Raw genomic sequence first — 25,089 nt, 5'->3', positions numbered from 1 at the left:
TAAACATGTAAGTATATCTGTAGAAATAAAAGGGTTTTTTTTTTTGGTTAGGGGTAAGAGAAAAATATTGTTTTGCTTCCTATCTTAGCGAGCGTTCCTGCTAATGAAAGTTTAGAATGGGAGCAGTTAATCTTTTTAGAATATACAGTATGCTACTTCTTGGGATAATTGTCTTGTAGGAGACTGCTTGTCTTGTACCTGTGCTTGAAATCACTGGAGGAGAGCTAAAGGTTTTAGAGTATGACATGCTTACTAATTATACTTTCTTGTGGGGTTTTTTTTTTTTGTGTGTGTGTGTAGGGGTCTACGTGTATATTTTTGTGTTTCCTGCTTTAGCCCTTCCTCATTACTATTGGCGTTTGATTGTTGTGAGGCAGTTTGATGAACCACCCATATTGTTGTCACTCGTCTTTCTTTGTCCATTATATGAAAATACACAGTCTGTTTCCCACTCCTGTAGATATGGAGCCTTAGCGAGTCATTTGACTTCTCTGCGTTTTCTTTATTAAATTGAACACCAATCCTTAAAAGTTTTATACAACAACTTCTTGATACTCAACTCTATTTGATTATATATTTGGATATCTAACCTTCAGAAAGTAAATTTGGATATCAAGAGATCTGCATTGTCTTAACGTATTGTGTCTGGTTCTGAATTTTGGGAAGCAAATAGAGTTTGGATAGCAGGGGATTTGTACAGAAAGGTAATCAAATTGATTCAGTTCCTGAATTTAAAGGTTGGAGAATTTAGACACAGAATTTGGATAGCAAGGCACATTTGTATACGAATCTACTTTGTAGACATTGAAAAAAGCTATACGCAAACGTATGATATTGTAGATCAAAAGTTGGAGGAAACGTTAATAGAGCATCTTAAGCAACCTCCTATTTGGTCCTTTCTTAAATAGTCTTCCAGTTTATGCTTAGACATTGAAATTGGTTAGAAGCTGTGTTCTTTCTGGTTTATTATTCTAAGTGTTAGAGGAGATCCTGGACAATAAGACCAGCCATAAAATGGGAATGGCTGAAAATGTGTCTTGCAAAATTTGAAAAGTACTATAATTAGATAGATAAAAAATGTAACTGTATTCTAGAAAAATAATATTCGGTGGGGTATTAATGTAATTAATGTTACTATTATAATTTTATTATTTAATTCTCTTATCTCCAGTTGTCTCTGTGGCCTGCAGAAGTACCAGTTATAGCATAACGACCTTCAAAGAGATTGAATTAGATTATTTATTTTCTTTTTTGAAAGCTCTTTCCTTTCCTCCTTTGGAAGGTTTGTAGTACTTTGATTCCATCTGAGCCAGAACATTGTCCATTTCCTGTTGCCCATCCTTTTGCCTGCTTAGAACACTGGTTTCAGGTTATCGACCTCTTTCTTCATCAAACCCCCCAGCTCCTTCCAGGTCATTTCTAGATCTTTAGCCTCTTTCTGGGCCATTCTTTTCCTTGCATTAATCTTTTGCATTGATTCCTTGACAGCATTAGAGGATAGGACCTCTCTGGTGTGATTAATTTGCTGCATGAGGTTCCGTATCCTGGGTTCTTCCGCATACTGCACATACAGCGTAGACTGTGCGAGCTGATCTGTGTCACTCTTGAAGTTAGATAGGCTTATTTAATATTGCCAGCTCTTCTCAGAACCTCTGTATATCTTTCCAAACTCTTGAATGTCTTCTCCAGTATGTCTCCCCAGTACCTGGCTTTGTTGAACATGGCAGAGTCCTTGTTAACTGTTGCCTGATCATTGTACACTGTTCTCTAGTCTTAGAATGGAATAGACTTTCCTGAGGAATTGGAAGTGGTGATGTCTTCTTTGCCCACCCAGTCAGGGTGCACATGTTGAGACACGTTGTGGTAGTTGTATTGGACAAAGTGCAAGGCCTCCTAACAATGGTGAAGGTTGGCGAGGTTTCCTTGCACAGCTACAGCTGACCCATGCTGGGCAAGGGCTCAGAATGGGCTACAGCTCAAATTGAAGCCTTTTGAGGGAAGGAATTTGCTCATCTGTTTATATCTGTGCCACAGAATCTTGAGCATACTACTATTCCTTTCAAAGTTAAGTTAGAAGTTGGGAAGGGAAGGTAAAGCTAAAATTTTATTCTTTTAAAAATAGTCTATGGAGTATTTTACAAAAATACATTTCTTTTTGTTGAGCTGGAGACGGGAACAAAATTATGAAGGTAGACTTAGACAACTCAAAGTTAGAACCTCCTTAAAGGTTAAATTTTGCCGTGGCTTTTCCTTTGTAGAAATAAAAAGTTCTTATAACTTTGATTGGCTCTTGGTTAATTTACAAGTGGAAGTGATACTACATGTTTAGTCTATAGACTCATTTTTGACCATTTTATGTGGAACCATAATACAATCCAGTATAGCTGAGTTAAGTGTTTCCTTTTAATTAGGGGACCTAAGAGCAAAGAACAACCAAAAAAGCATTCCATATTGATAAGTAAGGGTTTCCCTCACCCCCAATTTTCTCTAATTGCTCATCTGGATTGTCTTTCTGTTGTAGTAAATACATGTACTAATTACTTAGTAACTTCCATAGAAGACCAATTAAAAATTGTCACCTCAGTTCCTACCATGAAATTTTGTATAGTCTTTTGTGGTTTAAAAAAAACCTATAAGTCTACTTTAAAAAAGAATGCAGTTAGCTATAATTAGTTAGCTTATAGTTAGCTTCTTTGAGAGGAAGGCAATCTGTTACTTACTTTTTGACTATTTCAAATAATTCCCCTATTAGTAGGTTCTTAGTGTATATTTGATGTCATGAGTAAATGAGAATAATTTCTTTTTAGGGTCCTGATGAAGAAGCTGTTGTGGATCTTGGCAAAACCAGCTCAACTGTGAACACAAAGTTTGAAAAAGAAGAACTAGAAAGTAAGTTTAACTTAGCTTAACGGGATAAATTACTAATGAAAGTTTGTTAGTGTGCTTTAAATTTTACCTGCTATTTGTGGAAACTTTTTGTTGTTATGAGGTAGAGTATAGATTTGAAAGAACGTTTAACACTTTTCTAAATATAGTTTTAAGGAATAATGTAGCAAACATCCATGTAACCATACTCATATCTGCAGTTACGATATTCCTTGATTTCTCTTTGTTGAAAGTATTGATATAACAAAGATTTTAGAATCTGTGCTTTTTTTTTTTTTTTGGAGAGAGAGCGCATGAGTGGGGGCTGGGGGCATGGGGCAGAGGGAGAGGGAGAATCTCAAGGAGACTCCATGCTCAGTGTGGAGCCTGACGGTAGGGCTCAATCTCATGACACTGAGATCATGACGTGAGCTGAAATCAAGAGTCGGATGCTTAACTGACTGAGCCAGCCAGGTGCTCCTAGAATCTATGCTTTTCAGATTTCGTTGGTGGTTGCCATTACTTACCTTGGAAATTAAAAAACCAAAGTTAAAAAGTCAGTTGATTCTTTTATTTTTTTCATTTCTTTCAGGCTAGGTAATATGTTTTTAACGTTTCAGAATGCCAGACTAATAAGCCACAGTTATTACTAGTCATATAAATGTTCATTTTATAGGTGAGTTACATCAGCCTTTTCAAGTGCTATGATATCAGCATAGAATTGTGGAGCAGTTGAATTATATATCAGTCTACTAGGAAGAAGTCCTGGCAAATGGTTTCTTCTCTTTTTTTTTTTTCTTCTGATTGAAATAATTTTTGATTTACAGAAGAGTTGCATAGATAGTACACAGAGTGTTCCTGTTATCCTTCACGCAGCTTTTTAAAATTTTAACATTTTACATAACCATCAAAAGGTAACGAAAATGAAGAAATTAATTAACATCAGTACAGTTGTATTAACTAGACTAAATTTTGTTCATATTTCACCGGTTTTCTATTGATGTCCGTGTTATGTTCCAGGATCCAGTTGAACAGTTCGGATCCAATAGTACATTTAGTTGTCTCATCTCCTTAGTCTCCTCTGTGACAGTTTCTTAGTCTTTCCTTGTTTTTCATGACCTTGACATGTTTGAAGGGTAGTGGTTAGTTACTTTGTAGAATGTCTCTAAGTTTGGGTTTGCTTATGTTATCATATGAACAGACTGAGATTATGGATATTTGGGAAGCATACCACGGAAGTGGTGTGCTCTATTCAGTGTATCATATCTGAGGACATGTGATATCAGTGTGACTTATTAGTGATTTAACCTTGAACACTTGGTTAGGGTGATGTTCATGGCAAATGTTTTGATAGACTTTTGGGGTCTTGAGAACTACATTTTTAAGGTAAAGCCTTCTGTAAAAGCTGGTACCATATAGGGGCAGTAATCTGTTGCCTTTAAAAAGGAGATGGGAAGAGGCAAATAAGTGTTCTCCATATTTACTTTGTGAGATGGAAGAAAGCCCTGTCTTTTAAAATTGTCTTTAAAAATCTAGGCTTCCTAGGGCTTCTGAAAGGAACCTCAGTTGGTTATGGTTAGATTCTGTGAATTCCAGGTGCTAGGGAAGTTAAAATGTTTAGCAATAATTTCATCAATTGAAATCACTTAGCATATGTTACCTTTCAAATATGTGCAACCTAGAACGTGAAGAGCAGCATTGGGTATGTTTTTTTGCTTCCCTTTGTTACCCCAGAGCCTTTAGCTTTGTGTACGTGGTACATATCTAAATTTCAGTATTGGGTTTGAGGGAGAGATTATGTTTATCTCAGAGTTTGACTGAATAGCTCTTTGACAGAGTAAAGGTTAAAGAAAAAGGAAAGAAAAAAATCATAAGAAAGAACACTAAGGTTGATACTAAAAGCTAAATAAACAATAAGGCTTGGATTTTCATATTCATGTTTATTCTTTCTAAATTGGAAACTCCTATAATTTATTTTTATTTTGGTGCATTGGGGCTATGTGCCAGAACCCATTAGTTCTAATTGGAGTACTTTGTAATTCCCAGTGCACAGTGATGAGAATTTGACTCTTTAATTTCCACTTTTCTGTAATATTCAGAAGAAAATAGTTTCACTAAAATTAAGTAGTAATATCATGAGTTTTGTTACAATTTTTTTAGTTTTCTTATTGATATATAATTTATTTAACAAATTTCACCATTTTAAAGTGTATAGTTAATTTTTTTAAGGTATATTTACTATGTTGTGCAACCATCACCACTCTAATTCTAGAACATTTCCATCATCCTCTCCCCCCCATGCTATATAATTGATTTTTAATTTTGGGATTTTCTGGTAAAATTAAAAAAAATAATTGGTATTTAATTTCTATAGTTTTTTTTTTTTAATCTAGTGCCTACTGTATACTAGGCAGAGTGCTAGGTATTGGAAGATGTTAAAGCAAATAATTTTAGTTCATTGTATATCTATAGGTCTAGTTCTCTTTTAGTTTAAATGTATTTAGTTTATTGATATTAATTACTATGTTGGTAACTGAAGCAAGAAATCAAGAGTGTCACCTTTTTCAAACTTCACTGGGTATTTGTGTTTCGGGCAATTCAAATTTTTTTGCTGCCCTGGATATTTGTAAATGACTGCAGAATCGCCATGAGTATTGATTTTGGGGTTACAAATGAATTTTGGCAAGTTGGCAAATTTGAAAATAAAGAATTCACAAATAATGAGGATTGACTGTACTTTCAAATCTCATCTAAAGATGAAGATCTTGAGTTTCTTGAGGTATTTATTTTCTGACCATCTTATGGAATTTGTTAGGAAAAGAATGCCATTAACTATTCATATTTCAGCGTGTTACTTTTCAAAGGACATAAGGGCAAAAAACAGCTCCATGCCAGAGGCTTTTGCATAGTTGCAAATTAGTTAAACCTGTAGCCCACCACCCCTTTCACTCCACGTAGCTTAGATAGTAACATTACCTAAACTATTTAAGAAATCAAGTTCATGCCTCAGTATTTGACATAGTGCTGCTAGCTTTCTAGTTCCTTGATTAAGTTTTATTTAGTGGACAAAAGCAGAGAATGCCTTTCATAACCATTTCGTTGGTCACAATACAAATTGAGAATCATGCAACATCAGCAGTAGCTTTTTAATATTCCAGAAGCATATGATAACCTAATTGTATTGCTTTCCCCAACCAGTCTGACAATTTATGCCCTTTAATTGGAGTATTTGGATCATTTACATTTAATGTAGCTTTCAGTAATTTGGACCTTGCTGATTTGGGATTTCCAAAACTGTAATTAATAAATATTTACAAATATCTGCTTATGAATATTGATTATAAGATATTTAATTATCATTAAAACATATCTCTTAAGGATCTCTGTTAACTAGGGTTGACATCAAAATGTAGATGGAATAAATTTATGACTATGTAGTATGATTTCAGAAAGGCCAAACTCTTCTTTCCCAGAATGCCTTTTTAGCCTTGCCAAAGTAATGCTTACATAAGTAACCTGTTTTATCAGTTAGTGGTATTAACCCATGACATAGCATTCTATTTAGTGTTCTATAAAAGAAAAGAACAGGAAATATAGCATTGTTAATTACGTGAGCCTAAATATAATTCTTTTTTATCAAAGTAAAATTTGGTATACTTTTGTGTATATTCTTTCCTTTTTGGAAAATCAGTAATGTTTCTGAACCTTTGGCTAGGTCATCGAGCTGTCTATATTGGTGTTCATGTCCCATTTAGTAAAGAGAGTCGTCGGCGTCATAGGCATCGTGGACACAAACATCACCACCGAAGAAGAAAAGATAAAGAATCAGATAAAGAAGATGGACGGGAGTCTCCTTCTTATGGTAAGAGAAAACAGTAGTTCTTTGTTAGCACCTTAGAATTCTTTCCTGAAAAGGCTTGTTAAAAAAGTAGAATATTTTCTTTCTTAAATTTTATGTCTGCTATAATTTAGACACATTATAAACCTTGAAGAATATAGTAATTGAAGTAATATTTTTTCTCCAAGGAATATACTAATTGAAATAATAGTATTTTTTCTCTATTATATATTTCATTATTTATATGTGGAATGAACAAATATCTGGAATCTTTAGGCTCCTGGATGAGATTAATTTTTTTCCCATTTTTAAAGACATTTTTTGGCTAGAAAATTTTATCCACTAAGTTGAACTCCTTGGTTATCTGTGCAAAAAAGTGCTCTGATTTGAAGTACTGTCTGTGAAAGGACAGACTTTTGTTTGAAAGCAGAGAAATACAGAAGTGCCCATAGAAAGAGGAAATCAGAAAGAAAAAAGGCATATTGTAGAGGAAAGAGAATGTTATCTGATAATAAATATTGATAGCACTGATTTAAGTGGCCCTGAGACATGCGAATGGTGAGAGCCAAAAAGAAATAGCTGTACAGCCTGAGGAAGACTCTTAGGACATTGCAGTTAGTGGACATATAAGGCGTCATTATTCTTTTTAGGACATCACGGGCCTATATGGCCATCTCCACACCATGGGTTCTAATGTGTGCATTCTAGCAAAGTTACATGAGGTGTACTTGTAGGCACTTGTGTGCTATGCTAAAGGAATGCTTTTGTGATGAAGAGGAAAGAATCCTGTGGGTCATATAGCTACAACATGAACATAAGAAAATAGTAATATATTAAGTGGCAATTCTATGCTAAGCATTCCACCAATCCCTTAACATATGCTTTCATTTAATTCTCTCTGCACTTATTTTATTTTTTTAAATTTTAATTTTAATTCCAGTTACTTAATATACAGCGTTATATTAGTTTTAGGTGTATGATATAGTGATTAGCAGTTCCATACAACACGTGGTGCTCATCACACCGAATGCACTCCTCAATCCCCATCACCTATTACCCATCCGCTACCCACTTCCCTTTTGGTAACCATCAGTTTGTTCTCTGTAGTTAATTGTCAGTTTCTTGGTTTGTCTTTTGCTCTTTTTTTCCTCTTTCCTCATTTGTTTTGTTTCTTAAATTCCACATATGAGTGAAATCATATGGTATTTATTTTTCTCTGACTGACTTATTTTGCTTAGCATTGTATCTAGCTCCATCCATGTCATTGCCAGTGGCAAGATTTCATTCTTTTTTATGGCTGAACAATATTCCATTGTATGTATACCGCCTCTTCTTCATCCCTCTCTGCATTATTTCAAAGATGGGTATTGTTTTAATTTTGTAGATGGAGACACTTCAGCTTAGACTAAATGTGATGGGAATCTCTTAAAAGCCTGTACTAAGAGATAGTACATGGTCTAGTAAACGATGGCCTAGTACAATAGTAAGTGGTCACATAATTAACAGACGTTCTGTAGGTAGCCAAGGAAGAGCCAGTACATTTTTCAGAAAGGATCACTGGTGGACTTGGATGATATTAAGTAATTTAGAACTATTTTGCTGTTCTGTATGATGCATCCATCCAATTTAGGATATCGTCTGCTATTCTGAGTAGATCATTATGCTTCTCTAATTGATGTAAATAAAAGGGCACATAATGTTTTTATAGAATGCTATCTACCAAACTAAGTATGGTCACTAGGATAGGTGGTTTGACTGGAATTTATACTAATTTTTCTAGGGACCCTATACTGTATAGGTAAGTAGTTTAAATTCAGATGCCATGAGTGTGGGGATTCTGTTTCATAACAGTGATTTGTCCTGCCTCTCTAACCTTAGCTGACAGAGTTTTGCTTCTCTGTGATAGTACAAAAAGCCAGTTTCTGTATACCCCTTGCATTGCTTTTTCTCATCGTTTTTTGGAAGTTGGGAGAATTTCCTTTTTCAGTTTTGAATTTAGCTACATATTAATTACATATTTTTAAAATTTCTGTTTTGTCCTACATTTTCTTACATTTTTAGTGAGAAAAAAGTCCTATCTTTGAGAATAGTGTTCCATGTTTTCAGATATTGCATATTTTTATTTGTTTTTACATCAGTTAGTTATAAGATTAGTTTCACTTGTTTTTTAAATGTATTTATTTTTTAAAGATTTTATTTTTAAGTAATCTCTGCACCCAATATGGGGCTCAAACTTACAACCCTGAGATCAAGAGTCACATGCTCTACTGACTGAGCCAGCCAGGCACCCCTCACTTGTTTAACATATAATTGTTCTTTTTTGTCTGTGGGGTGATCTCTCTGTGATACTCTTTGTTTCTGGATTGTTGGTCCTTGTTTGCTTCCAGATTTATAGTATTTTAATAAAAGAATTTTGATGGAATGTATTTATAACAAAAGCATCTCACTTTCAAACTGAATTTATCTTTGAATGAATTGCGGCAATTTTTGAGTGTATTTAAATTCTTTTGTCAAGACACACCATCCCAAAGAGTTCAGTTCATTCTTGGTACTGAAGATGATGATGAAGAGCACATTCCGCATGATCTCTTTACGGAAATGGATGAACTGTGTTATAGAGATGGAGAAGAGTATGAGTGGAAAGAAACTGCCAGGTAATAATACTGAGTCTCAGTATTTAGTTGGCTTTTCTTGATTTTTTTCTTGTATTGTAAATAATAATGAATTTATGAGTTACCAGGTACTTTAAAATAATGAGAAGAGAATTTCCTCTTGTCTGGAAGCTTCAGCTTTAGTTTATCTCCTTATTCTCAAAATTCATTTTGAGAGTAAGTAATCCTTACACTTTAACATAGCATAGAAGGAATTATGTTAATTATACATTTTAATGTCTTTAATTAGAGAAATAAATTTCAAAAATCAAGGTCCTGCTACATATTTTCAGTTTAAAAGAGGATTAGCAGTGGAAATCACGAAGTTCCATAGTGTGTCTTTGTAGACTTATTATGACAGCTAGAATAGAAGGAGGAACTGTAGAGGTTGTAACTTGTGAGTAGAGTGGACCATTAGCTTGATTTGTAAAAATGATTGTAGCCAAATTTTGTGTTGGTAGTGGTGATCTTTGTTTTCTTTAAAAGAACAAGTGTATGTTTATCATATTAAAATAAGCAAATGAAATCTTCATTATTTACAAAATATTTTTATGTGTTATACATTTCAGATGGCTGAAATTTGAAGAGGATGTTGAAGATGGCGGTGACCGATGGAGTAAACCTTATGTGGCAACTCTCTCTTTGCACAGTCTTTTTGAACTAAGAAGTTGTATCCTAAATGGAACAGTGATGCTGGACATGAGAGCAAGCACCCTAGATGAAATAGCAGGTTATAGCAGTTTGACTTTTTTAATATTTAATTTGTAATATTTAATTTAATTTAATAAGGAAAATGAGGTGGGATTTTAGACCATTGACTTAACTGCTCTGTGTTGAACTTCCATCCTCTGTAGGACAGCATGAGGAGTACTTTTTGTCTTTGTAAATTAATAATAAATAAATAATAAATAAATAAATAAATAATAAATAATAAATATGTCTTTAATAAAATGATAATAAATAAACTCTAAATAAATAAATAAATAGAGTCTAGAAGATTAAGCTAGACAGGCACAACTACAGTACCAAAACGAAAGTGACTAGTGCCATCAGAAAGATACGCAGTCTGTTTCTGGAAATGTAGAGAAAAGAGCTTTTTGTTTCTTCAGTTTCTGGACCAAGGTATCTGGGGAAGGTCAACAAGGACATTAAATGTACTACTTATTTACTACTTATTTATAGACTTTGAACACATGAGAAGAAGGAGCAGGTGGTACAGGGAAAAAGTATTCTAAGGAGGGGGAAGAGAAGGAAGGGTCTAGAAAGTGTAGGCAGGTGTGGATCTCACATGAAAGTCAGTTCCCTGTGAGTATACAGATTTCTTGAAGAGTATTAGGAGACGTTTACTCTGACTTTGCAATTATCACATGACACAATGTAATATTTTAATTATTTACAAATGTAGTATCTTCTAATCCAAGGTCCCTTTGTATGGTAGTCTGTAGTTGTTGTGTTAAGGTTACAGTTTACCTGTTAGGTTGATTCCAGTTTTCTCTCAGAGGAATCTCAAATGTTTGAAAGCTTGACTCTTTTATCTCAAATTAGTGGCACTGTTTTAAAATATTTATATATATTTGATAGGTTAAAAATAGTCCAATCACTACAATAATGTATCATATGGCATTACATCAGTCTCTCCATTCCCCATACCCCCTTCACAGCGTGATATCTTCATCTTCCTAGAATTTATTACTTTATGGTATTTTATTTTTTTTTTAGAAGACTTTTTTTTTAAAGATTTTATTTATTTGAGAGAGAGAGAGAATGAGAGATAGAAAGCACGAGAGGGAAGAGGGTCAGAGGGAGAAGCAGACTCCCTGCTGAGCAGGAAGCCCGATGTGGGACTTGATCCCGGGACTCCAGGGTCATGACCTGAGCTGAAGGCAGTCGTTTAACCAGCTGAGCCACCCAGGCGCCCTACTTTATGATATTTTATCCTTTCATTTGCTCATTGGTTTTTCTACCTCTGGAGGAGTGAGAGCGGAAACTTGATCTACTTAGTTAAATTCTGTATTCCCAACATATAATAGGTACTCAGTAAATAGTTAATTATTGAATGAAGGAGTCCAATATTCATCTATAGTTTTGACAAAAAATATGAAGTGAGGCAATAAAATACCTTCAATTCTTAGGAAGCCAATATTATTGAATATTGAGTTTAATAGAATTTATTGTGTCCATATCAGGAAAGCACTTTCAACTATTGGACGGTTATTAGTGTAGAACAGTGGCATCTTTTTTTTTTTTTTTTTAGAATAGTGGCATCTTTATAAATAACAGTAGTTATAAAAACTAGGGGTCGCCATGTAACTTATTTTTCTTAGATAATGTTCATATTTATCTTTTTTTTTCTCTTTCTCTCCCCCCCTGCCATTTAAATTCAAGTTAGTTAACATATAGAGTATTATTACTTTCAGGGATATAATTAGTGATTCATCAGTTGCATATAATACCCAGTGCTCATTACATCAAGTACCCTCCTTAATGCCCATCACCCAGTTAACGCATCCTTACCCACCTCCCCTCCAGCACATATTTATCTTTATGCATACATTATTCAGTATCAGAGGAGAATAATATTTTCTAGAGAACTATTTAAAGATCTTATTTTTCAGTAAGGTTTCGTGTACAGTTTATGGTTTATGTTATATTCGTCCAAGTATTCGTTTATTTAATAAAAACGGCTGTTATTGTTCTTTCATTAGATATGGTATTGGACAACATGATAGCCTCTGGCCAATTGGATGAGTCTATAAGAGAGAATGTCAGAGAAGCTCTTCTGAAGAGACATCATCATCAGAATGAGAAAAGATTCACCAGTCGGATTCCCCTTGTTCGATCTTTTGCAGATATAGGCAAGAAACATTCTGACCCTCACTTGCTTGAAAGGAATGGTGAGATAAGTTGTGGCATCCAATTTTGCTAACACTTCTACTCTAACAGCATTCCAGTGTACTACAGTTAGTATTTGGGGGCAGAAAGATATTTTTTCCAGATAATTCTGTAGGTCATCTTATTATTTCTTTTATTCTCTTAAAAAAATAATAATGTTATTTTTGTACTTAAAAATATCATTTCTAAAATATCATTCTTTATAACATTACGGTTAATCTGTAGAAATCATTCAGATGAAAAAATTTATTCACTCTGTTATAATGGCACATTTACCACTATATCCAATTCTGAAGTACTTCTTGCTTTTTTGTTATTGTCAAGAATACTTGAATAATTGATTAAGGAGGCATAAATTATGATCCGTAAGTTTAATCTTTTTAAAATTCTAAGTCTTGGATTTGAACCTTTATTATGTATATTAGATTTTTCATAGTGATTTTTTTTGTTTGTTTTCCTGATATACTTTATTTGCTGGGCATAAATAAGTGTTTTGCGGTTGGTTTGATGATTTGACTGCCCTTTTTTTGAACACTTTGTGTAAGGTTTTTATGGATGATTTGGTCTTAACCTAGGGATGACCTCCCTGATGTCTTCCAAACCATTGAGAATGGCACAGACCCACATTTTCCAGCTCTCCACTTTCACAGTCTAGCAGTGGATTATGTGGGACCCGGTGGCTTATGTGGGGATACAGTGTTCTTGTAGCCATTCACCTCTGTGACTGTTTTAAGGCTGGCGCACCTGGAGGCTCTGCCTTTTCTCCTTTTAAAGCAGAAGAATGCCTCACTGGGGTTCTGTTTTGGCTCTCAAAGAGAGCTCTAATGACAGTGGCTCTGCAAAACCTAGGTACAAAGGGGTGGAGTTGGCTTATGAGGGTCCTTCTTGCCTCTAGCTGCTACCATTACTCAAGGATTAGAGTGAAGAGGAGGGATGATGGGCCACAATGTTTTTCTGCTCGTCTTCTTTGTCCCTGCACTAATAGTATGGCTTTTAAGTATTCTACAAACGAACAGCCATTGGTGATGGGATGGGGTTTAATATATCCAAAGTGGACAGTAATCATCTTTTGCAGCTCAGTGTGACATCCTTAAGTCCATTTTCTTCTAAATATTTGGCCATTAAAACTCTTCTTAATCTCTTTAAAATGATGCCTTTATGTATTTAAGTAACCTTAAGAATAAAGAAATCTCTTATGGACCTATGTTCAATTTAAAATCAAGCCATCGATGTCAAATTTTATGTCTTTTTCATCTTCATGTACTGTATATTCTCAATTTTCTTGAAATGATTCATTTACTCAGAGAGACCCTGTTAAATCTTTATTCTTCATGTGGAGTGATTCCTGACTATTCCCTGATTGCCATTTGTTTCTTTTTAATCATAAGACAATGGCTGTTTTCTTTTAAGTGCCATTTTAGCATGGGCATGTTATTTTTTTGTATTATAGTTGTAATTTAACAGTTTTTCTGCATATAGCTTTAGTTTTAACTAAATGGTAGTTGTTTATGGACTAAGGTTCATCTTTTTAATATTTCTGGAATCTCTTGAGCATGTGGCTTTGATAACTTAGATCGTATGGGATTGATTGTCATAGTGCTCATGTTTTTCCTAAAATCAGTGTTATTCCACTTAGCTACACTTCTTAGAATACCAGGTGTTTGAAATATAAATATGCACAACCTTTTGAAATATGCTAGACTTACTTCATTATTGCCATTGTTGGTGAGAAATACTTTATTATCTAGCTAAATTAGATTGTATGTATTTAATATTATCTGCTGTATTAGAAATGGATGCATATTTTAGGACATTTATTAATATCTTTAGAGAGCTGAAGAATATCCTTTCAAGTTGACACTGTTTTTCTTTTTTAAAAAAATTCCTATAACTTGCCTTATGTTTTAAAATTTTACTTGAGAGCACTACCAGTAGCTGATGCTCTACTGACTAATCAAAAGAGTTGATACCAATTTTAAGTTAGGAATTATTAGAGAATGTAGACTTTTCTTGTAAGAGAGAATTGTCTCTAGTGGCTTGGTACAGTGTAGGAAAAATACACTAGTTATAAGCTATCAGTGCTTGTAAGTTTTGTTTAGGGTTTTATTTCTTAGATCTTTATAGTACATTCTTATTTGCTGTTTATTGTTTATCAACTTCGCATTTGGTTTTTTTCAAAAGCCACATTATTGGGTATTCTAATTACTAACAGAATGTTGCCCCCCATCATCTATCATTTGCATTGTTTCTTATTTTCTGTTTTGTTTTCTGGATACACCTTCAGGGAACTAAGTATAATTTAAGCAGCTTTTCATTGCCTTTCTAACATTTAAACATCTGATTGCCATGCTAACTCTGATAGCATGAATTTGAAATTAATTTTGGGCTTTAAAGCTTGCAGTTTACATTGTAAATTGATGTTATGTGTGTGTGTCTATTTGCCTTCTGCAGTGAACTTTATCATTTTTCATTTATTTGTTTTATCTCAGGGGAAGGCCTTTCAGCCTCCCGCCACTCTTTGCGAACAGGTCTGTCTGCCTCAAACCTTTCATTGAGAGGAGAATCGCCTTTATCTCTTCTTCTCAGTCATCTTCTTCCTTCTTCAAGAGCTGGAAGCCCTGCAGGCTCAAGGTGTACAACCCCAGTACCCACCCCTCAAAACAGCCCTCCTTCCAGCCCTAGCGTCAGTCGCCTGACCTCCAGAAGTTCCCAACAGAGTCAGCTTCAGGCCCCAGAACTACTGGTTTCACCTGCCAGTGATGATATTCCCACAGTAGTAATTCATCCGCCCGAGGAAGACTTAGAAGCACTGAAAGGCCAGGAGCAGAAGAATGAGGAAAATGTTGACATGACTCCAGGCAACTATTCAAATCCTCCATGTGTGGTGCTTTCTGCCTCTGGATGACTTGCACGTGGAATGCCTTTCAGCACAGAGCTTTAGCAGCATATGTAGATAATGCTTATAATTTGTTTTGACTTCTGCATGGTTTTTTTTTTTCCCTTTATAGTATATTGTAGAAAAGAAGTATTAAACATTTTTAAGTTATAAAAAGACTACAAAGAGGACTTTAAAGCCCTTTCAAAAATTTTCACTGAGATTTTACAGGTCAAGGCATTTGAATGGTTCAGAAAAACAGAAATTTTTATAAGTAATATTTTAATTTTCCATGATTTTTAAAAAATAGTGGCTTCTTGTGCATTTCATTCATACTATGAATGAATACATATTGGACATAAATTACAATGAGGTGATGTGTCTTTCAGCTACTGTTTGGTGCTTTTGTCCAAATAATATAGTATATTTTAAATAGGATTGAATGTTCTTTTCCTCCTTTTGTCTCTGAGAAGATCAAAGTTCTCTAATGGCTATCTGGAATCATCATTATTTTAAGACAAGTATATTTGGGATAGACTTTAGTTTGTCCTCTGTTTAATGCCATATCTACCTTTAATCCAAATTGACCTTAAAATTTTCAAGACCAGAGATCCTAGAGTTGTGGCTAGGATATATTTTTGTCTGTGAATTAGAAAAATTGTTTCTTAGTGCATTAAAGGTTTAATAATTCCTCTAAGTGTTGTATATTACAGTAGTTTTGTTTCTTCATAATATATTAATTATATGTACGTTTAAACATGTATATCTTTCCACTCAATTCATATAAAGAAGTATTCTTTAGTGACTATTTTACTGACAGCTAAGCATCAGTGTGACATATAAGTGCTAGCTAGTGGTTTTAATCATGTAAGTATTATTACATTTCTTCACAATACTGATAACATGTAACACTTCATTGGCAGCTTATCTTTATTAGCCTATTAGCCTATTTAATGTGTATAAAAATTTGTGTGAATTAGGTGGATACACCCATTTTCAGAAACTCAGAAAAGTTAAGGTAACTTCTCCTTGGATCATACAACTAGTAAGTGATAGCCTAAGTCCTCTGACAGGATCCTCAAGGTCCTACCACTATATGACAGACTTCTCTGTATTGAATTTCTCCAAACATACCAAGTATATTTAATCAAGGCTCATTGTAGTTGCCAAAAAATACATACTTTTGGAAGTAAAAAATGAAAACACAGTGGCTAAATCATTGTAACATTAATTATGACCATATCCATAGCGTCCATTGTTTTATAGTTTGTTCCTCACGCAGTGTTATTACTTTTCAAATATATTTATAATTTTCCTAAGAATTTGATGAGGTTCATGTTAATCCCTATTTTACAAATGACGAAAACTAAGACTTATTAAGATCATGCCATAAATGACCAGAGCAAGGAATTGAACTCAGATCTCTCCACAGCAAAATCTACAGTATAATATTTCACTGTAGATTTTAGTACCTCATGGAAAATGTATAGTATGGTAATGAGGTAACTGAACAAAAAGAAAGAAATACCTAAAATTATTTACTCAGAAGTAATCAACAGTCTTAATTAAAGAGAACCAGCAAGACTTACTATTTTTCCTTAAACAGAAGTGATTTTAAAGTTAATTCCTTGCATTTGTTTTTACTTATATCATAGCAGTAATACTGAACATTTCTTGTTTTACCAGCTTCCATGAGGGATTATAAATTTTATATAGGAACTAGGAGATGACATATGGGTTCACAGTAGCTTGTTAGGCCATGTTGTTAAGGAGATAAAAGTAGCAATTAACTGAAAATTGAAGAACAGTATTAAGCTTTTTTTCTCCTCTGCCATAAGTATGCTATGAGATTTAAAGAAAAGAAACTAGAATGGAGGGAAGAGAGGGACTTTCTAAAGACAAGAAAAAGCCCATAATTACTGTTTAAGAAGACATCTATAGAAGGTATGTAATTAAAATAAGAGGAACAGCTATATGTTATTCCCTGGTTTAATTACCTTTGGTGCTTAAAGCACTTAGAAACCCTGATTGAGGTTTTTTTTCCCTCCCCGGTTGAGTTTTCTTGAAGTCTGATGTTATGTTACAGGAGGAAAGTGGCCTTAGCATCATTTTGGAGAGACTAATGTAGATTTTGTGTCATGGGATCATGATTTGTGCATAACCATAAGTAAAAAAGAAAGAAAGTGGTGTTTCCTGTTACGTTTTGGAGAATAATTACATGTAAAAGAGTTAAGCTTAGTTTTAGTATTTGTAACTATCTCCTGACTCCCTGTTTTTCAACCTTGACACTGTTGACATTTTGGGCTGGACACCCAAAGTTGTAAGGGGCTGTAGTCATAAGGGGCTAGCCTGTGCATTGTAGGATTTTGACAGCATCCCTGGCCTCTGTTCACTAGCTGCCAGTAGCATTCCCTAGTTGTGGCAACTAAAAATGTCCCTCCATATTGCCCGAATGTTCTCTTTGTGCACCACTGCTCCAACTACTATTTTCAAACTTAAAGTGACAGAAGATTCTGGTATCTTCGATTTATCTTTCTCTAGATAACGCTATTGTGAGAAAAATTTTAAGGGCAAAATAATAGATTTACCAAAGTAGGATTTTTAAATCCCAGTATTGATTTTATATATACAGACATTGTTTTTTCTTAAAGCAAAGAAGTACAGTCTTTCTGAGTTATCTGTGCTAGTGATAGTTTTAATTTTGGGGAATTTACTCATTTAATTCTGAGCACCAGGATTTATTGTACAAGCAGGGAGACTGCCTTTACTGATTGAGATACAGCTTTAACTTAGCTGAGATTGGGAAGGACTACATAGAGAAGATAATGGTGAAAAACTCTTAACGTACACTTTGCATGCCAGTTCTAATAGGTTTGGGTGACCAGTTAGCCAAATGACTTCAGATCCTACTCTAACTTTATCAGTATTGAGTTTCCACATCATTTCTTCTTCCCACTCCCACTAAATCCTTATATTCCCCCCAGAGTCTTCATTCTACTCTTCTCTCCAAAATCTGGGGGCTGAGGCTGTTCTAGGAAATTGCATATGTATTCTTTTGATTATACATCTGCGGATTGAGTACATTTAGTAGTTATAAGTATATTTATTGATGGTCAGTTGCACTTGACACGAAGACCTTAATGATACTCTTCATTTTCTTGCGTGGAAGTCAGTGGAAGCCGCTGAAAAATACTGGTTAGCCTTTTTTTTTTTTTTTACCCCCTACTTGGGCATGTATTTTAATAAAGGACTCTATTCTGGAAGTTTAGAGACAAAGGTCAAAGAAGAGGCTCATAGTAACTGCTCTGCTAGGCTAAGGTGGTGAGAAATGAGGTAAGTTTTAGCACATAGTTTTTATTTCAGAATTGTTTAACACTTCCAGAGCGTGGAGCTAAATAGTTTGCGTATCCTTTTTTTTTTTTTTTTTTTTTAAGATTTTATTTTTAAGTAATCCAACACCCAGTGCGGTGGAGCTTGAACCCACAGCTCCAAGATCAGGAGTTGCACGCTCCACCGACCAAGGCAGCCAGCCGCCCCAACAGTTTACATATGCTTTTTACACTTAGGTTTTTGGATCATGGTAACGTCCTCTGTTAGGTATTTAACAAGAGAACGGACTATCACAAAGGTCTTTGGTCATTGAGTTTAAGCAGTAAACCCAAATGACTTAGTTTCAGTTATTAGTTATACCGTGTTCTAGAAAAATGAAAATTCCCTCTGATGCATCAGATATATCTGATGTGCTTAAAATTCAGGAACTTTACCAATATTAACTTTAAAGTTTATAGGATTTAGGCACAAACTGCTTAATTGAATTTCTTTTCTTTTTTTTTTAAAGATTGTATTTATTTATTTGACAGAATGAGACACAGTGAGAGAGGGAACACAAGCAGGGGGAGTGGGAGAGGGAGAAGCAGGCTTCCCACGGAGCAGGGAGCCCGATGCAGGGCTCCGTCCCAGGACCCTGGGATCATGACCTGGGCCAAAGGCAGACGCTTAACTACTGAGCCATCCAGGCACCCCTTGAATTTCTGTGAGTAGCTAGATTGTTGTGAGTGGCAGAGTTAAAACGTCAAGTCTGTTGTAGTTCAGCCTAGCACCTTTTCTCTTGTGCTGTGTTTGGGGCAATAGGAATCTATATTCTTGAACTAGAATATCCTGTGTGTTTTGAAAAAATGAGATATTTAATGGTAGAAATCTGTGTTACATACTTTATAAACATTGAGACGAACATTTTGCAAACTTTGTAGTGATAACAATTGGTCATAGGCTACAGGTTATTTTTAGGTTATTTTATTGTGAAATATTGCTGCTGAATGTCACTTGAAATGAGCATACTAATGATAGAATGTGTATCTATCATTTGTAATCTAAACAAGCTAATTTTACGGGTTTGTCTTAGTCTTTTAGGTTGAATGAGTTAAAGTCATATGGATACAAATTTCAACACAGATGTGTTTGATTATAAAACACTTTTTTTATTGTAAAAACATTGCTATTATTTTTTTTTAAAGATTTTTTATTTATTTGACAGAGACACAGCGAGAGAGGGAACACAAGCAGGGGGGGTAGGAGAGGGAGAAGCAGGCTTCCCGCCGGGCAGGGAGCCCGATGCGGGGCTCGATCCCAGGACCCCGGAATCATGACCTGAGCCGAAGGCAGATGCTTAATGCCTGAGCCACCCAGGCACCCCGCTATTATATTTTCAAGTTGTACTTCTTAGGAATAATGGTAGCACATAAATACTACCCAAGAGAAAGGAAGTTCTTGAGGAAATCATTATGATGGAAGATTATGATAAATTTAACCTACATTTAGTTGATTGAGCTTTTGGATTTTCTGAGTTGCATTTAGGGTTTATCAGAAAATAAATATTGTTACTGACGTAAGTATGCCAAGTATAGTTTGGCATCATTAAGCTCTGCAGTTGGCATGTGTGTTATATACATTGAAAGTGCATTCCCTGAGTATTTGTAGTGGTGTAATCAGACTCAGGTCTTCCATCTTCTATGTTCTTCACCTACTCACTTTTTTTTCCTTCCTTTTGCAAAAGGCCACTGGTTTTGTAAATTCCAGTTATATTATTTTAAATGTTAAAATATACAGCTTCATTATTGCTTAAAATGTTATTCTAGTCTTGCTGGTATGATACTAACACTTGGCACCTTTTTTTTTTTTTAACCTTGCACATTTGCTTTTAACAAATGATCACTTTCAGGATATGAGCAGAGTCAGTTTACAAAGTGAATTTTCTCCTTACTAATTTGGAATATTTTGGTTCTTAAATACAGGTATTTTGGCCTCTCCACAGTCTGCACCGGGAAACCTGGACAATAGTAAAAGTGGAGAAATTAAAGGTAATGGAGGTGGAGGAAGCAGAGAAAATAGTACTGTTGACTTCAGCAAGGTAATTCTATCATTCACTGTAAATTTTCATAATCATTCTTACTGAGAAAATCACTAGCAGTGTGACTTTATTAGCACTGATTATAGTAATTTTTCAATAGATTGGTACTTACAAACCTGCATGTGATACTTGGGTTATGTAATTTAAGGTCAAATGTTATGAGAAAGGTAATAGTCTAAGAGCATTTGAATATCTATATATCTTACTAGTTTCAGGAATTTTGACAAAAGATATGTGAATAATATGGTATTTCCATCTATACCTACCCATAGATATCATGAAACTTCAGTACCTTTTGAATTAGTCATTTGTTCTGGAGCTACTACCACCAGAAAGATTAATTCTGGGAATGATGTTACAGCACTGGTGATTCAGCCTTTTCTTGGCTGTAATAAGATCCCAGAGTTACTGTCTTACGGTGTCAGTACTTTCTGGAATGTCCCTGGGAAACATACCGGTGTTTCCCCATGGGTAGGTAAAGGCATGGATTTAGACACAACTCACCTATCTCAACTGTGATTTTTTATTTTGGTAGATGAGTATTTAGGTGAAATAAAAATAGAAAATTTCGAAATTTCTAAAGAACTGGGCAAAAACTCTTAAGTTCAAATTGCAATTGAATTTAAAGCATACTTTATGAGTACTACTTCTGAATAATTGATTCTGTGTGGCTGTTAGAACTTTTTGATAGTATTAGTTGTAAGATACTCTATTCTAACCTTGTTGTAGCCAATTTAAGACTTTTCATTAAATGTGACTATTTCAAGTAAGATGCATTTTTCTTAATCCTTTTGTGGTATAAAATCTATAAATCACATTTTGCAGAAAAGGAGTGTAAATGATTTGCAGGATAGCTTTGCTTGAGCTTGCTCTAAAATTATAAAAGTATTTTTAATTCTTCTATTCTAACTTTACCATGTTTTTACTGGGACTTCTGTTACTTCAGATGAGTGAAAAGTGTTCAGTAACCATACTGCAGCTTATTCTTGTTAAATGGATAAATATAATTTACATTATAGATCTCCTCTAGACATGGCAGATGCCGTTTATTTTTGTTCCTCTGTCACAGTTTTACTTTTTTTTACTTGGCCTATCCTTGTGTACACCTCCTTGTCTCCTGTTGGGCAGGAGTCTGCCTCCTGGCACTGTAGTTGTGGCACACTGGGTGTGGGACTCAAGAGGCCCGCTGTAAGTGCTGGTTTTATTTTTAATAGATAGCCCTGTAAGTGGTTGTTTAGTGACTTGTGTGAAACTGCATATAAATGAAGTTCCCATACTTTGATATTATGTTTAAAACTTTTTCTTTGTAATTATACACAGACTACTAAATTTGATTTTATAGCACTATCTTACATCTCTACCAATGATGGCTGTTTACTTTGGTTTTAAATAAAAATAAAAACAATTTTTTGCCACCTAATGAGAATACCAGGGAATACACAGAGCTCTTGAAATTAAAAAGGACTTATAAAAATATATGTAAAATATAAAGGGGCTAATTCATTTCTAAGATTAAACAAAAATAATCATGAAATGAATGATTTTTAGCACTGTGTATAATTTCATGAACCATTGTTAGTTTGTGAATATATTTTTGTCCTTAATAGTTTTTAATGAATAGTGCTATAATCACTGAAAATTTTCTCTAGTTTGTATGTTTGATAATTTAGATCTCTGAAATAGTAAAGAAAAAATAGTTGGGAGCATTGTTTGATAGATGTGTTTTGCTTGCTTTTTTTTGTATTTGTCTACTCCATTCTTTATATGTGTGAGAATTTTGGTGTTTTTATACATCCATGAGATCACCGGTTTTGATTAGCAAATAGTAGTCTTAAAAGCAGTTTTTCTTTCCTGTTTCCCTCTAAATAAACTTAACAAATACTATCTAAATTTGATTTTAATTATTGTTTATTTGTCAATAGGTTGATATGAATTTCATGAGAAAAATTCCTTCGGGAGCCGAGGCATCCAATGTTTTGGTGGGAGAGGTAGACTTTTTGGAAAGACCTATAATTGCATTTGTGAGACTGGCTCCTGCAGTTCTCCTCTCAGGGCTGACTGAGGTCCCTGTTCCTACAAGGTAAAGACTTCGTTCTGATTAACATTCTCAGCATGCCCAGAATTTAAAAATTTTTGTGTATTGATTAAAAGGAGCATTTTTGCTTCATGTATTAAAAGTGTATTTTAATTGTTAATATTGTCAGTGCACTGAATGCTTTGACTAGTAGAGCATAAGAATTATCTTTCTTTCTGGATTAAAAACAAAAAGAAAGCATCCTTTTAAAAAATACTTAGCATTTATACCTTTATAAGAGGTTTGGTGTTTTAGGAGCTTTGGTTTAAAAGACAGCTCATCATTTTTAGATCTCTTATGTTCTGTGGAGTCAGAATGGAGTTGAATCTTTGCTGGGCCACTTTTTCTGGGGGTGTCCAGCCTCACTTAAATTTTCCAAGCTTCATTTATAAAATGAAGATATGATTACTTCATAGGGTTGATTAAATGTAATAAAATGCCTCTGAATTAGGCAGAATACTTTGTTCTGACCTGACCAAAATTTTCTGTTCAGTATACATAAATAAAAAAATAAATGGGGTAATATCCATAAGAATTAGCAAGTTGTGTTATAAAGGATAATTACAGTTTGTTAGCTGTTGACTGTATAAACTGAATTGTAAATAAGAATTTTAAGAATACTAAAAAAGTCATTTTTATAATAGTGAAGATGAAGAATTAATTGCAACTTGATTGGAGCATATGTGCCTATTTTTAGTATGCTTTCCTGGGTTACATTAATGGTGTAGTATTAACATAAGTGAGAAAAATAATTCCACAGATTCACACTTAAATTCTCATAAAACAAGAAGATGAATACTTCCGATTTGGGTGTACTGTAGTGTTAATGAGGATATAACTAAGTATGAAGTTAAATACTTTCTATTTAGTCATTTATAAATAAATTAAAAAAATAAGATGAGGTTTGATGTTAAATTTGTAGAGTTATATTCTTTTTCCTTCCATAGTGACTTATTTACCACAGTAGAGTCTTTATCTAGGCCGTAGTTTGAGGGATTGTGAATTTTTTTGTGTATACTCTGAACTATTTTATTAGGCAAACCTTACTTACAAGTATTTAATGGGATTGGTATTTCCTTTATTTACTAATTTACTTTTTCGTCAATACAGATTAGATAAAAGGTTTATTCAGATTCAGAAGGGTAAAGAAAATGGGAACTTTTAATGTAAAACACTCAGTTCTTTACTTTTTTACCCTAAAGAAGATGGGGAGCAATAACTTGGTAGAAAGTTAATTATGAATGCTTTGCTTACTTAGTTTTGTGGTCTGCTTTACTATGAGTAGAGTGTCATCTTTTTCTCCCCGATTGGTGTGGGGGTGGAAAAGAGGCCTGCACGTTGTTTCTGTGTTTACATTTGAATGATTTCTTTATGATTGCCTAGGTCTTTTTGTATATGTTGTTTATATTTAAGTCTGTGTATTTTAATGTTTCTTTAGGTTTCTGTTTCTGTTATTGGGTCCAGCAGGCAAGGCACCACAGTACCATGAAATTGGAAGATCAATAGCTACTCTCATGACAGATGAGGTAATTAAAATACCCCGTGAGGTAGATACTGATTATGAAGTATATAATATATAAAATCCCTTAGAAGTGGAATTTCAAATCCTTTTCAAGCGGACACTGATTGTGAAACATTTATTATAGTTTTCTTTTTTTTCATAGTGAAGCTTACAAAATTGTCCTTGCTGTCTGTACTGTTTTATCTTATTACCTCTTCAACCATTTGCCTTTAGTAAGATCTTTAAGACCTTTCTTTCGGGATCAGTGGATGCTTTTTGGTCTTTTTCTCCCCTCCACCCCCCTTATTTGAAATTATTGACCACTTTCTTGAAATTTTGAAATTTTCTCCATCCTGGATTTCAGGGTATCATTTCTTTGGGTTTTCCTCAGGATTTCGTCTTTACCCCTTCTGTTTTTTTTCTCCATAATTTCTCTTCCGTTTTTTAACCTTTTCACTGAGCATATTGACAGGACTGCTGTCTGTCTTTGGAGCAGAGATTTGTAATTTAGGTGTTGGACTTATTGATCATATCTAAAGTGGATTTACTATGTGTAGAATTTTCTTTCAGCTTTAAAATCCTTTTACTCAATTTTTTTTTTTTTTTGTAGATTTTTCATGATGTAGCCTATAAAGCAAAAGACAGAAATGACCTCTTATCTGGAATTGATGAATTTTTAGATCAAGTAACTGTCCTACCTCCAGGAGAGTGGGATCCTTCTATACGCATAGAGCCACCAAAAAGTGTTCCTTCTCAGGTAAGAATCCACACAATTCTGTGAATTACTTTTTCTTAGTTAAAATATTTTTGAATAGGTTAAACATTTTTATGATTCAACTATATATAAAAAGGTACACTCAGAGAAGGTGTACTCCTACCCTATTCCATTTACCTTCTTACCCCTATACCCACCTCCTATGAGAGGACCATTTGTTAGTTTTTTGTTTATCCTTCTAATTTTTATTCAGTACAAGGAAATAATGAAT

General features: G+C 34.2%; 1 protein-coding gene and 1 pseudogene across 3 annotated transcripts in view; one reads left to right on the top strand and one right to left on the bottom strand.

Annotated features, from left to right (window-relative positions):
* The window catches only part of SLC4A7 (solute carrier family 4 member 7), a 98,066-nt gene that overhangs the window by 34,933 nt on the left and 38,044 nt on the right, over nt 1–25,089 (top strand). For 2 of the 3 annotated variants that reach the window (XM_028099105.2, XM_028099103.2), the window contains exons 2-10: nt 2,808–2,889; nt 6,581–6,727; nt 9,219–9,357; nt 9,924–10,084; nt 12,060–12,248; nt 20,413–20,528; nt 22,451–22,608; nt 24,041–24,128; nt 24,714–24,860. In XM_028099105.2, coding sequence (XP_027954906.1) covers nt 2,808–2,889; nt 6,581–6,727; nt 9,219–9,357; nt 9,924–10,084; nt 12,060–12,248; nt 20,413–20,528; nt 22,451–22,608; nt 24,041–24,128; nt 24,714–24,860 — 1,227 coding nt within the window. Of the gene's footprint in view, nt 1–2,807; nt 2,890–6,580; nt 6,728–9,218; nt 9,358–9,923; nt 10,085–12,059; nt 12,249–14,735; nt 15,105–20,412; nt 20,529–22,450; nt 22,609–24,040; nt 24,129–24,713; nt 24,861–25,089 lie in introns of all 3 variants that reach the window. The other variant, XM_028099106.2, reaches the window with a different exon arrangement.
* Nucleotides 1,236–2,594, bottom strand: LOC148165068 (dnaJ homolog subfamily C member 9 pseudogene; annotated as a pseudogene).

The sequence above is a fragment of the Eumetopias jubatus genome, unplaced genomic scaffold, assembly GCF_037043125.1.
Source record: "Eumetopias jubatus isolate StellerSeaLion01/CBP00866 unplaced genomic scaffold, mEumJub1_p1.0 scaffold_1, whole genome shotgun sequence".
Lineage (NCBI taxonomy): Eukaryota > Metazoa > Chordata > Mammalia > Carnivora > Otariidae > Eumetopias > Eumetopias jubatus.
Note: the sequence above shows the minus strand (reverse complement) of the source record. Positions and strands in the feature narration are given on the sequence as shown.